Source organism: Planococcus citri, chromosome 2 (assembly GCF_950023065.1).
Source record: "Planococcus citri chromosome 2, ihPlaCitr1.1, whole genome shotgun sequence".
NCBI classification, from domain to species: domain Eukaryota; kingdom Metazoa; phylum Arthropoda; class Insecta; order Hemiptera; family Pseudococcidae; genus Planococcus; species Planococcus citri.
In genome coordinates this window covers 66636835-66650205 of record NC_088678.1, presented here as the reverse complement: position 1 = coordinate 66650205, position 13371 = coordinate 66636835, and the positions used below count along the sequence as shown (strand labels likewise).

The 13371-nt window shown below is 36.5% G+C and overlaps 1 protein-coding gene across 2 annotated transcripts in view; it reads right to left on the bottom strand.

Moving 5' to 3' along the window:
- LOC135837245 (serine protease Hayan-like) overlaps nucleotides 1-13371 on the bottom strand; it is a 37057-nt gene that overhangs the window by 22418 nt on the left and 1268 nt on the right. The window contains exons 2-8 of one of the 2 annotated variants that reach the window (XM_065352459.1): nucleotides 11230-11290; nucleotides 10568-10681; nucleotides 8992-9150; nucleotides 8664-8878; nucleotides 6320-6535; nucleotides 1397-1512; nucleotides 720-909 (exon numbers count right to left, since the gene is read on the bottom strand). The exons of the other annotated variant lie outside the window; for it this stretch is intronic. Of the exons in view, the coding sequence (XP_065208531.1) occupies nucleotides 814-909; nucleotides 1397-1512; nucleotides 6320-6535; nucleotides 8664-8878; nucleotides 8992-9150; nucleotides 10568-10681; nucleotides 11230-11290 (977 nt within the window). The 3' untranslated portion in view covers nucleotides 720-813. Of the gene's footprint in view, nucleotides 1-719; nucleotides 910-1396; nucleotides 1513-6319; nucleotides 6536-8663; nucleotides 8879-8991; nucleotides 9151-10567; nucleotides 10682-11229; nucleotides 11291-13371 lie in introns of those variants that run through there. 2 annotated transcript variants of the gene reach the window in all.

The following is a 13371-nucleotide window of genomic DNA, read 5'->3' as shown; positions in this document are numbered from 1 at the left end:
TGATTATTCTTTTCAATCAATTAATGCGGTGACATTAGCTTCTGATCAGAAGGACAGTCTAAACGTTTTAAATTGAAGTATGGGTTTTCCAAACGGCACTAATGAAAATATCGATACGTTGTTATCGTAAGACTAATTAAGAACTAACTAAAAGAGGGTGCGAGACTTGCGAGAGCATGGCGAGAAGTGGATGGACAATAGGGATGGGTATGGAACGAGAGATAGTTGGCGGAAGAAGGGGTGCAGGGAGAAAAGAGAAAGCGGTTTTAACGGGTGTTCTGAAATGTAAAGGGATGGAGAGTGGCTCGATTATCTCCTGTAGGAAATATACATGAAAGCGCAAGGTTCCCTCGAACAAAAAGAGTTATATATTCACTCTTTATCAGATTTCATTTTGATACCTATATACTCGCTCATCCGCTGAATAAAGTTTTCGTAATTTGATTTACAAATAATGCATTACCCAGATAACAGAAAAAATGATAGTTCATAGAACTTGAATTTGACGAAAATCCCAAGTACCTATGTGTTTTCTTAACTTTTAGGTCCATAATATCTACAGAAAGCCAACTAAATTTTTTGGATCGCCAAAATTCCAGCCAAATTCGAATCCTTGGGTATAATTTTAATAAACAGTGTGATTATTTAATTTCTTTGTGTTCAAAAAAATTAATTTGGAGTCGTTGGACACATTTTGCTGAAATAATTAAAAAGATATGTAAAATTATTCAAAACTTTTATTACTTATAGATTTCTCATCAATCACATTTATATGATTAAAAAACAGTTGTTTCAAATTAAGATGGTTAAATGCTAAGCTACCTGCTGTGTTGTTTGATTTGCTGATGTAGAGTCATGTGAATTTTTGGAGTCGTTAGCGTCAGAATTTAATTCCGTCTGGTTTTCTGGCTGCAAGTAAACAGAAATCGCTCACTTCAATTTTAGCAATAAAAAAAGTTGCTAAAAATAGAGCATAAAACTGAACGCGGAGTAACTATCTATGTAATTATACTTAATCATTTTGCTGAACCATAATTTCATCGTAATTTTTTTTCCAAGTCCAGAGTGCGAATAAATTTTGATCTCGATGCGATGAGAAAAAAAAAGCGTCGTGTTGATGTCGAGTTTACATTCGATTCAGTCGGTTCGAATGGAACTCCAGCACCCCCCCCCCCCGAATAGTGGCTTTTGATGGGTTTTGTTCGATATTTAATTTTTCGAGCTGGGAATTTTCTCTGTTTTTCGATAAAATCTAAATCGCTTATTCTTGTACACCCTGTAGTTAATCGTAATCCATGATAATGTAGATGCAAATTCATCATTTTATTTGTATGCTGACTGAAAATAACATTAAAATGTTTTTCGTGATGAGATCATTGATAACAAACAATATTACCTTTGACGATGAAAACGATTGTGTAGAGTTTGAAAAAAGTGTACAGCAGAAACTTTCGTAATCGGGATCGTAATCCATCCTTATACAACCTTTGGTATTGTAATCTTGGCACGTTTCTAAAACATATTAAATTCAAAGCGACTAGATGTAATCGTTTGCAAAATTCGATGTTTTTTGAATTTTTGAAATTGGAACGAATTCTAGCCTCTACCCAACCTGCTTTAAGAAGAACGGCCCTGGCTATTCCAAAAGAAAATAATTTTACGTAAGGTAGAGTGGGGTAATTGCAAAGCACTATTTGATTAGTGACACTTTAAGAGGGTGCTGTGAGAAGACTATTGCACGGATGAAGCTGAAATTTGTACCACTTATACTTCAGGGAGTTCTTTATCAGTGGTAAAATTTTGGTACAATTTGGTCGACAAATCGTGGAGAAAATTGCAATTTTAAAATTTGAAAATCGATTTTTCCAAATGCAAAAGTGGGCGATATTTTTTTATTTTTTTGAGTTTTCAACACACTCACTGTATTCTACGTGTCATTTGCTAACTTTTGATGTATTCGTGTACTTGATTCGGTTTTCCACTTCACAAAAAAATGTTTAGGGGAGTGAAGAAATATCGAAAAATTATTTTTTTTAAAACTCGCTAAAATGAACAAAAAATTAACTATAGATCATTTCTGATGTTTTTTATGTAAAAAACTTGTCATAGAAATACATTTTTCGTCAAATATAGGTACATAGGTATTAGTAAAGCAATAATTTTAAAATTCAGTAAAACTGTTGATCACTTCTCCAACGTGTAACTCATCATGTGACCGTGGAAGTTAATTTTTTTCATAATTTCGAACCATTTTCAAGTTATTTAGGGTCATACATCACCGCCATAGAAGAAAGAACAACTCTGAAACTGGAGGCCGCGGAATACATAAGACCTGTTTACATAAACTCGGTGAAGATAATTTTGAAGAGAGACAAAACCCCCCGCAATTTCCTCCTCCACTGACCGGCTTCCGTAAAGCCGGTCTGTAGCGCGACAGGATGCGACAATTGCGACACACATTCCAATACCAATCCAGGCTGCTACGGACTTCGCTCGTTTCCATGTAGCCCACCCGCGAACAGCAGCAGCAGACGGCGACAGCGAATGTTCGAGACCTTTGAGCAGACGACAGTAACAGCGAATATTCAGGAACCTTCGACAGATCTTCAATGTAGCACTTCTTCTTTTCGCGAATCTTCGATACGTATGTATTCTTTTGAGACCAACTCTCAGTCTCGTTGTCGAGTTCGCGCTATTATGTAGCAATGTTCAATTCTACTGTATATTTATACGTTTGTCGTTTTTTAATAAAGTTGTTGGAGCTCTCGTGCATTCAACATCCAAATTACTAAGCAAATTATGAAATTCTTTCCATCAACTAAAAATCGCTTCGAAGTCCTGAAAACCAATGACTCGGAGGACGCTACAAAGAGCCAAAACCACCACCAATCTTTGTCGACAATGTCTCGGATATGAAACGGCTACGAACGCTACAGCAGCAGCAGATGGCGACAGCGAATGTTCGAGACCTTTGAGCAGACGACAGTAACAGCGAATATTCGGGAACCTTCGACAGATCTTCAATGTAGCACTTCTTCTTTTCGCGAATCTTCGATACGTATGTATTCTTTTGAGACCAACTCTCAGTCTCGTTGTCGAGTTCGCGCTATTATGTAGCAATGTTCAATTCTACTGTATATACGTTTGTCGTTTTTTAATAAAGTTCAACTCTCGTGCAGTCAACATCCAAATTACTAAGCAAATTATGAAATTCTTTCCGACAGCTAAAAATCGCTTCGAAGTCCTGAAAACCAATGACTCGGAGGACGCTACAAAAGAGCCAAAACCACCACCAATCTTTGTCGACAATGTCTCGGATATGAAACAGCTACGAACGCTAATAAGAACTGCAATTGGTAATGATGATTTTGTTCTTCGCACTTGTTGGCGTAATGATGTTAAAATTAATGTGAGTTCCGGGTAATTCTCAAAAAAAGGTAAAAATCGTGTACATGGCAAATTTCTCAAAGGTTTTAGCATGGAATTTCTTATTTTTATTTTTGGTCCATTCAAGGATCATCCCCCACACATTTCACATATGGCATTGAGATTTTTAGCCCCTCCTTTCATTGGTGTACATTCGATTTTATACCCCAAATGTCCTTCGACTTGGCTGTCACACGCAATGTTTTTGAAAATGAATGTTATAAAGTGTCATGAACTTCATTTTTTTGGGAATAAATTGACACATTCTCATTATCATAGAACACGAAGATCCATTATTGTGGAAATTGCAATTGGAATAAGTCCATAGGAAGCTCACATTTCACATTTGAAAACTGTCACACACTTTTTGCGCAAATTATAGAGCAATTTTCAATTATTTTTGGTAGCTTCCCAATCCAACATTTTTTTTTGGCGAGTGGCTGCACTGGTTCACTGTCCTCATAAAAATGTTACCCCACAATGTTATTTCCAAAACCTACGCAATGGCTCGTTCTGATCGTACTTGTCTCTGAAAATATGATATTTCGCAAAATTGGTGTCCTTCGGCTTGCCTTTTTAGTATTTACCCTGATGAACCCGCCAAAAACGATAATTGAGAAAGGGAAGTTATTCTACATGATAAGTACACATTTACTACGTGTTAAAAATCGAATAATGTCCAGTAGGTAAGGCTAGAAACGAAAAAACGTTGAGATTGTCCTTCGGCTTGTCCAGCGCCCATTTGTCCTTCGACTTGGCCAAATTTCAGACAGCTGTACTTTTATCGCGCTAGTCGACATATTACACGATAATATAAGCAAAATTTGACATTTCCGCCTTCCCCACGCCTCACCCTCCACCTCTACATAAAAAATAACTCCAGATTCGAATTCTACGACCTCGAAAACATATCAATCGACATATTACACATCGATGCGGGTCGAATCCTAATTATCGCTGTTTTAGGGGGGCCGGGGTCCACAGTGGGGGGGATTGAATTGAGGCCAACACTAGAACAGGGATCTATTCCACTCCTACCAGCTGAAACAAGAGAAACCATTCAAGGTTGTAATTCGTCATCTTCATCCGTCAACCCCAATAACCCCAACTGATGAAATAGCTGCTAAATTAACTTCACTAGGCTATGCAGTGAGGCATGTTTCAAATATCAAAAGTACTAAATCGAAGGAAAATCTCCCATTGTTCTTCGTTGATTTGGAGCCAGGAGAAACCTGCAACAAGATCTTCGAACTTAATAAATTCCTGAATTAAAAAATTTCTGTTGAATCGCCGAGAAAGCCAAAACATCTACCTCAACGTGCAAACTGTGCCTAAAATTGCGATTTTTATTTTTTGCCACTTTTCTAGACTAATAGTGATACTTTTCGAAATTTTCATTAAGAATTCAATTTATTTGAATGAAATGACACCTTATATACGCATATCGAGTTTACTCCTTGTCAAAAAGCTTGGAAGAAATGGGTGTAATGCTGTATGGCCACACAAAGCGTTACTGTCATCGAGCTCCTATATGTGTCAAATGTGGTGAATCTCATAAATCTGCAGAATGTCAAATGAAAAATGAAGAACCAGCGAGATGCGCATTATGCGGTGATGATCATACGGCCAGCTATAAAGTCTGTGTAGTTTACAAAGATATCCAGAAAAGAATGCGTAACGCTGCTTCAATCCATTCAAAAACAGAAAAATCAATTGACAAGCAAGTACCACAAGTGACTACTTCATCAATTGAATAAATAATACTACTACTACTACTATTTAGGGCAAAAAAATATTTGTGGTAAGACTGGTAAGTGCAAAAATGAAAAAAAAATCGTTTTTGCAATTACCCCGAGTCGATTTTTTCTGGAGTAATGCAAAAACGCAATTTACGGCCAAAATGAAAAAAAAAAAATCCAATTGCGATATCTTACCTTAAACTTCAATCCTTCATGACCCTAAATCGTAAAAATTCCTGATAAATCGACAGTTTTTTCTATTTCACATGCATTTTTTTAAAAAACACCTCTCACTTTACTTATGAGTGATTTCAACATGATTTGATAAAAGTGTTTGCTACGGATCGACAAGTTGAACCACGTGAGTTGTGACCAGGTGAATATGTTGGTAAAGGTTGTTGCTTCGACAACCTGTAGTTGGCACAACCAGAAAATTGATATTTTTTTGCATGAGGTCACAATTTAGCAATTACCCCACGCTACCTTATTTCAAGCTGAACATTGATTTCTAGGTGAATTGTTCGCCAACGAAGTATTCAATTTTTAGTGAATCATTCGTGAACGAATTGAATAATTGTTGGTGAATCATTCACGAATGAATCGAATAATTTTTGGTGAATCATTCGCGAACGAATTGATTTGTATAGGTGACGCGTCCGTGAACGAATCGATTGATTTACATAATTTTTGGTGAATCATTCACGAACGAATTGAGTAATTTTTGGTGAATCATTCGCGAACGAATTGATTTGTAATAAATGACTCGTTCACGAACAAGTCGATTCATTTACATAATTTTTGGGTCACTATTCACAAACGAATTGAATAATTTTTGGTGAATCATTCGCGAACGAATTGATTTGTATACGTGATTCGTTCGTGAACGAGTCGATTCATTTACTTAATTTTTGGTGAATCATTCACGAACGAATTGGATAATTTTTGGTGAATCATTCGCGAATGAATTAAATCATTCAGTGAGTCAAAGTTCAGCTAAATCGAAATGGATGGGTTGTTCCACTTCCCTTATGAATGAATTTGGCGTAGCCGGTGGTCAATATAGTGTCTTCTGTGATGCTCTAAGACGATGCCTTTAGCAAACAGTATTCATTATGAATTAATTCAGTAAATAAATTATGCACTCATACACTCACCAGGAATGCAATAGAATAATGTCTTATCCCATTTTCCATCCTCTTTGCATACAATGTATTTGTAATCAGGAACGGAATCGCCGTATTTGTGCGATTCTTTGCAGACTGGACGAACTATACTCCCTGCTAGTAGCGAATCTTCGTCACATGGAATATACACACCTCTGCGAATGCATTTCATATCAACATTCACCGGATTCAGTTTTTCACATTTCTCTATGAAAATATACAATATACGTACAGTAAGTATGACACAAAAAAAGTACTCAGTGGCTTTTTTGTAGAAAGAGCTAGCGAGATGAATGAAACAGTGCTGAGTAGCGAAGCGACTTTGAAAATGTCAGGTCCATGCTCAGGGTGGCCACAAATTTGAAAAACCGGTTCCGTCAAACATTCAAAATGGTTTTTACTGGCACAATGTATTCTACACACTAAGGCGACAAAAACGTGTTATGAATTTTTTGAAACCGGTTCATTAATTTGCGGGTCATTCCATGTCAACTCAACCAAAAAAAGGCGATTTTGAAAGTCATGTCTTTCGATTTCGCTCAATTTTTTTTTACAATATCTACCCACTCAGTAAGTAAGAAAGCCGCAATCAGTTTGGTCCCAGCCCCCTCAGGGAGCGGGTGGGGGGCTTCCATTATTTTCACATTGTCTTGCGGTACTCAACTTCAGCAGCCCATTCCTCCAAAACTATGATACTTTGATCAAAACTGATTTCACAGTTCGAAAGAGCATTGAATTATAAACTTCTTAAGTATTTTGAAATTTTCAAAAGTTGAAAGTTGAACTTTCAATTTGGAAGTTCAGATTTCAAAATGGTGCTGTAAGTGGGAGCTACCATTTAAAATTTTGAAAAAATTTCCATATATGTACATTTTGATACTTTTTTGAAATATTTAAGGTTTCGAAATGGAACTCTTGACGGAGGGGGAGCACCCCCACCCCCAGTTTTGGGTAAAACTTTCAAAAGAAAATCAGGGGCATGTGATATATCGAATAGTATGTTTTTGGTGACGCTGAACACGAATATGACGTCAGATTTGTGATTGGACCAGTCCACGGCCCCCAGCACCTCTCCAAAGGGGGTGACCCCCCAAAAATGGTTACATTCGTGTGACACGTATGTCAAATAGTATGTTTTCGATATCGCTGAACACGAATATTGCCTTAGTTTTTCGAATCGACTTCACCCATGGCCCCCAGAACCTCCCCCATGGGTAAAAGTTCAAAAAAATTGTTGGGGGCTGTGGATGGGGTCCAATCACAAATCTGACGTCATATTCGTGTTCAGCGTCACCAAAAACATACTATTCCATGTGTCACACGAACAAAACGCTTTTTTGAACTTTTACCCCCTTTGAGGAGGTGCTGGGGGCCGTGGATAGGGTCCTATCAAAAATCTGACGTCATATTCGTGCTCAGCGTCACCGAAAACATACAATTCGATATATCACATGCCCCTGATTTTCTTTTGAAAGTTTTACCCAAAATTGGGGGTGGGGGTGCTCCCCCTCCGTCAAGAGTTCCATTTCAAAACCTAAATATTTCGAAAAAGTATCAAACTGTACATCTATGGAAATTTTTTCAAAATTTTAAATGGTAGCTCCCACTTACAGCACCATTTTGAAATCTGAACTTTCAAATTGAAAGTTCAACTTTCAACTTTTGAAAATTTCAAAATACTTAAGAAGTTTATAATTCAATGCCCTTTCGAACTGTGAAATCAGTTTTGATCAAAGTATCATAGTTTTGGAGGAATGGGCTGCTGAAGTTGAGTACCTCGAGACAATGTGAAAATAATGGAAGCCCCCCCACCCGCCCCCTGAGGGGGCTGGGACCAAACTGATTGCGGCTTTCTTACTTACTGGGTGGGTAGATATTGTAAAAAAAAATTGAGCAAAATCGAAGGACATGACCCAAAAACGTTGGTTGAGTTGACATGGAATGACCAGTTAACAAAAAATACCCAAAAATTGTAAATAAAGAAAAAAGCTTTAAACAAAAGTTTTTTTAAAGCTTGAAAAATTACAAAATTCTGCCCAATCACATTTTGAAACCGGCTCATTGGTTCGCATTCAGCAACCAGTTTTTGACATCGACCTGAAAATTGGAGATGGAGGAAAAAGCTTGAAACAAAAGTTGTAGAGCGTTAAAAATTGAACGATTTTCGCTTATCGGATTTTGAAACCGGTTCATTAATTCGTAGCTAGTTCTTAAAACTTTAACAGTTATCTGGTTACAAATGCTGAAGCTGTCAGAAGCCAGAGCAACGCACTGTATTATTTATAATCAATTGATTTCGAGTCTGTAGTCATTTATGTGAGAATATCTTACTTACTGAAACATTTGTCAAATTGAGGCTCCCAGTTATTCTCGTAGCAAAAAGAATGCGAAAGTTTTTTTTCTGGATAATAATTCGGCTTACACTTGATTGTGGCGACAGTCAATTCTGGAACATATCCGTCTCGGGTACCACAAGATTTTGACGAGGTTCCGTCACAATTGAAAGTTACATTTTTATCGGGAAATGGCGCAGGTTTAGGGCATGAATCACTGTGTGAGAGATATAGTTTTCCAATTGAAATCAGTTTTTAATCACATCGTCTTATTATGAAATACCCATGTGTGGATAGTAAAGTCATTGTTTACCCTAATTCAATACCTACCCAGCTGCTCGTTTGCTTCTGGTTGATTTATGAACTGAAGAAATATTACACGCTCGTGGTGTTTCATCGGAACCATCGATGCACTGTTTAAGGCCATCGCATAAGTATTCCTTACTAATGCAAGCTCCGTAATCGCACCGAAAGTTTTGATCGCTGCATCTTGAAATGAAAAAAATATTGTTTTCAATTGAATAATTCGGACACTATGAAGTATACAATTTTTTTTATGGCCCAGATAAAATAAAGCTGTTGAGTGCAAAAATCCATACTTAAACCAAGGGGTATAGAGGTTTATTCAAATCTAATTCACTGGAAATAGATCGATCGATACTTGTTTATTGTCAATGTCTCTCTTCCCTGCTGTCTTTGATTATTTTTGAATTATTCGCGTGTAAAGATTTTATCTTTGTATTCTAGGGTGGATCGCATAAGAAATTCTTGGGTTAATTTTGACCAAATTCAGTTAGGACTTTCATTTTGAGTTGAAAGTCACTAACAAAACATTTCAACTCCAGATATGCCTCTAGAGAGGGGGCATTTTTGAAAAAATTGTGTTTTTTCACATCAGTCCCTGCCCAACCTGTTATAGGAAAAATGTCCCAGTCCCAAATGAAAGTACTTATTTGAGATTCTGCTTCGACCTAGGCCATTGCCATCAAAATCCTTGAAAATTTTCAATTCGCTCATTCTAGGCCAAATTTGAAATTTTTCTCCCTTGAATGTTTCGCCTCAATTATGGGTCATTCCATGTCAACCCAACCAACGTTTTTGGGTCATGTCCTTCGATTTCGCTCAAATTTTTTTTACAATATCTACCCACCCAGTAAGTAAGAAAGCCGCAATCAGTTTGGTCCCAGCCCCCTCAGGGGGTGGGTGGAGGGGCTTCCATTATTTTCACATTGTCTCGAGGTATTCAACTTCAGCAGCCCATTCCTTCAAAACTACGATACTTTGATCAAAACTGATTTCACAGTTCGAGAGGGCATTGAATTTTGAACTTTTTAAGTATTTTGAAATTTTCAAAAGTTGAAAGATGAACTTTCAATTTGAAAGTTCAACTTTCAAACTGAAAGTTCAACTTTCAACTTTTGAAAATTTCAAAATACTTTAAAAGTCCAAAATTCAATGCCCTTTTGAATTGTGAAATCAGTTTTGATCAAAGTATTGTAGTTTTGGAGGAATGGGCTGCTGAAGTTGAGTACCTCGAGACAATGTGAAAATAATGGAAGCACCCCCACCCCTCCCCTGAGGCTTTCTTACTTACTGGGTGGGTAGATACTGTAAAAAAAAATTGAGCGAAATCGAAAGACATGACTTTCAAAATCGCCTTTTTTTGGTTGAGTTGACATGGAATGACCCTTATGCCAAAATATCATTTCTGATACTGGGGAAATATAATTTTTTTTATCAATACTGCTAATTTCAAAAAACCAGAAAAATGGCTAAAAACCCATGAAATTTTTCCTGGAGAATTTTCTTGAATCCAGAGTCTAGACCATGATAATACTTCGTACAACATCAATAATATTAGGTATTTAATCTCTATAAAGCTTAGGTAATCAATTTTCATACTAACGATATATTCCTACACTGATCGCGCGTCTCATCTGAGTTATCATCACAGTCTGGTATTCCATCGCAAACAAATATCCTTGCTATGTCGTGCCCATCATCGCAACGGAAGTCCTGGCTGTTGAAATCAAAATTAAAATCATCCACGAATGAGGGTTTGTAGCAAAAGTTATATGTACATATTTAATAAGGTAAGTTTTCAAACTCTCTGGCTTTTCTTGGAGCTCTGGGAGAAGCATGCAAAAAAACTCCGATTCGCATTTTTGGCTGTTCAATTTGAACAAATATTGTTTAAACGAACCTTGAAATTCCTCGAGGTTCAAGATAATGGTTTGATGGAATATCGTTCGCCTAGGTTGGTGAAATCAGAAATGAGCCAAAACTTCATTCTTTTGCCATTTTTATCTAGAGTTAGATCTGATGATCTTTCTCTGACTTACATGGGTACTGATTTTAAAGTTTTAGAAGCAATATCGTGTAGTTCTAGATTCACAAAAATTCACCTAACCTGACTTGCTAATAATTCGGTTTTTTTTCTTTTGCATGCTGCTTTCAGAAATCCAAGCTGTGCATAGTACGTATTTTTTGGTTGGACCATTGGAGAGTTCAAAAAATTCCTTCAGTGATGTGAATGGAATGGTGGTCTCAAATTCAACTTAAACCTACTTTGGATTATGATCAACTATCTCTCGTTTTGCTGGACTTGATGCACCTGACGTAAGTAGAACTGTAACAAATTAGATAAACATAATGCTCATCAAACCTGTTAACTTTTAAATGGCCGAAACCATGGAAATCATCATCTCTTTTTTCAACCACTTGCAGTTTTAAAAAAAAAAAAAGAAATTTTCGAGATGATGGAAAAAAGAACCATCTTCGTCACCTTTGGGTTTCTCAGAGGCGAGGCCTTCGATAGCCGATGCGGGGGGGGCAAATATAAGTTGGCCCCATTTATAGGGACGAAACTATGTAGTGGGTTTTTGAGAGAGGGAGGGGGGAAGGGGTTCCACTGAAAATTTTCCGACTGATATAGAAAAAAAAATATCAATTTTTTGCCGATTGATAGTATCTATTATATTCATGTGACTTTATAAAGAATTTAATTTTCTGTTTTGGATTTTTGGGGGCCCAGACTTGAATATTTTCAATTTAAAACAAGAAACAAACTAACCCGAGCGAATTAAGGGTATAAAAGGTTTTGAAAATTCGATTTCAAGAGTCCTAAAAGGCTAAAAACGATGTTTTTTTTTGAGAAGTTGATTTAAAAAAAAAAGACAGGCCAGAGCGAAGGGAGGGCGAAAAATTGTCTAATGGGTCATTCCACGTCAATTGGACCAAGAATTGGTAGGGGGGTTCGGCGATTTTTTTGAAATTTTTCCCGTGGAAAGACCTTCCGAAGGGATGACCAATGGCGCAAATCGCAGCCGTATAGCCCATTTTTAAAGGCAGCCAGGGAGTGTCAAAGTTTTCAGTGAATCTAAAATATCATCCATTTCAGCAGTGGATTACTCGATAACCGCAGTACCTACCAAAATGGAACTTTTCCCCATAGTTAGGGGTTTTGAAAGGCTTTTTAGTGATATCATAAAAATCAGTGTTGCCACTTTTTTTAGTACAAAAAATTAGCTCAAAAAGTTTTGAAACGTAGTTTTCATATCGTTCCGACTCTCAAAAATTCTGATAAAAATTTATTATGGACAACTTTTCATGCTGAACAACATATTAAAAAATTAGGATGGTAACATGTTGCAAAGTCGATTTAAAAAAATTTAAAGTTTGCGAAAAAATGTGATTTTTTGATTTAAAACATGAAAAAAAGTTTTGATAAGTGAAGTTGACCCATTTGACCCCTATTTGTACGTATCTGTCGAAAAAGTTGGAAAACCCCTTTCATTCGATGAAATGAACTCCTCCCAAAAAAAATCAAAATTCGAAATGATTCAAAAAATGAACGAATTTTTATTTTTTTGTTGTGAGTGTAATTTTTAACAACTTTTTCATGAAATACGTCAGAAAGAGGTCAAAATAAGACAACTGAATAAATTTGAACGTTTTTTGATGTTTGAAATCGAAAATTGAATTTTTTCGAATTTTGATTTTTTGTGAGAAGTTCATTTCATCGAGTGAAAGGGGTTTTTCAACTTTTTTGACAGATACGTAAAAATAGGAGTCAAATGGGTCAACTTCACTTATCAAAACTTTTTTTCATGTTTTAAATCAAAAAATCGCATTTTTTCGCAAACTTTGAATTTTTTTAGATTGACTTTGCAACATGTTACCATCCTAATTTTTTAATATGTTGTTCAGCATGAAAAGTTGTCCATAATATATTTTTTTCAGAATTTTTGAGAGTCGGAACGATGTAAAAACTACGTTTCAAAACTTTTTGAGCTAATTTTTTGTACTAAAAAAGTGGCAACACTGATTTTTATGATATCACTAAAAAGCCTTTCAAAACCCCTAACTATGGGAAAAAGTTCCATTTTGGTAGGTATCGCGGTTATCGAGTAATCCACTGCTGAAATGGATGATATTTTAGGTTCACTGAAAACTTTGACACCCCCTGGCTGCCTTTAAAAATGGGCTATACGGCTGCAATTTGCGCCATTGGTCATCCCTTCGGAAGGTCTTTCCACAGGAAAAATTTCAAAAAAATCGCCGAACCCCCCTACCACTTCTTGGTCAAATTGACGTGGAATGACCCTAATTCTAGAGCACCGGATGCCTTGAATGGGCTCAAATTTAAAATGAATGTTTTTCAAGACAAATAAAAGAAACTTATGCATAGATTTGTCGATACGTTGAGTA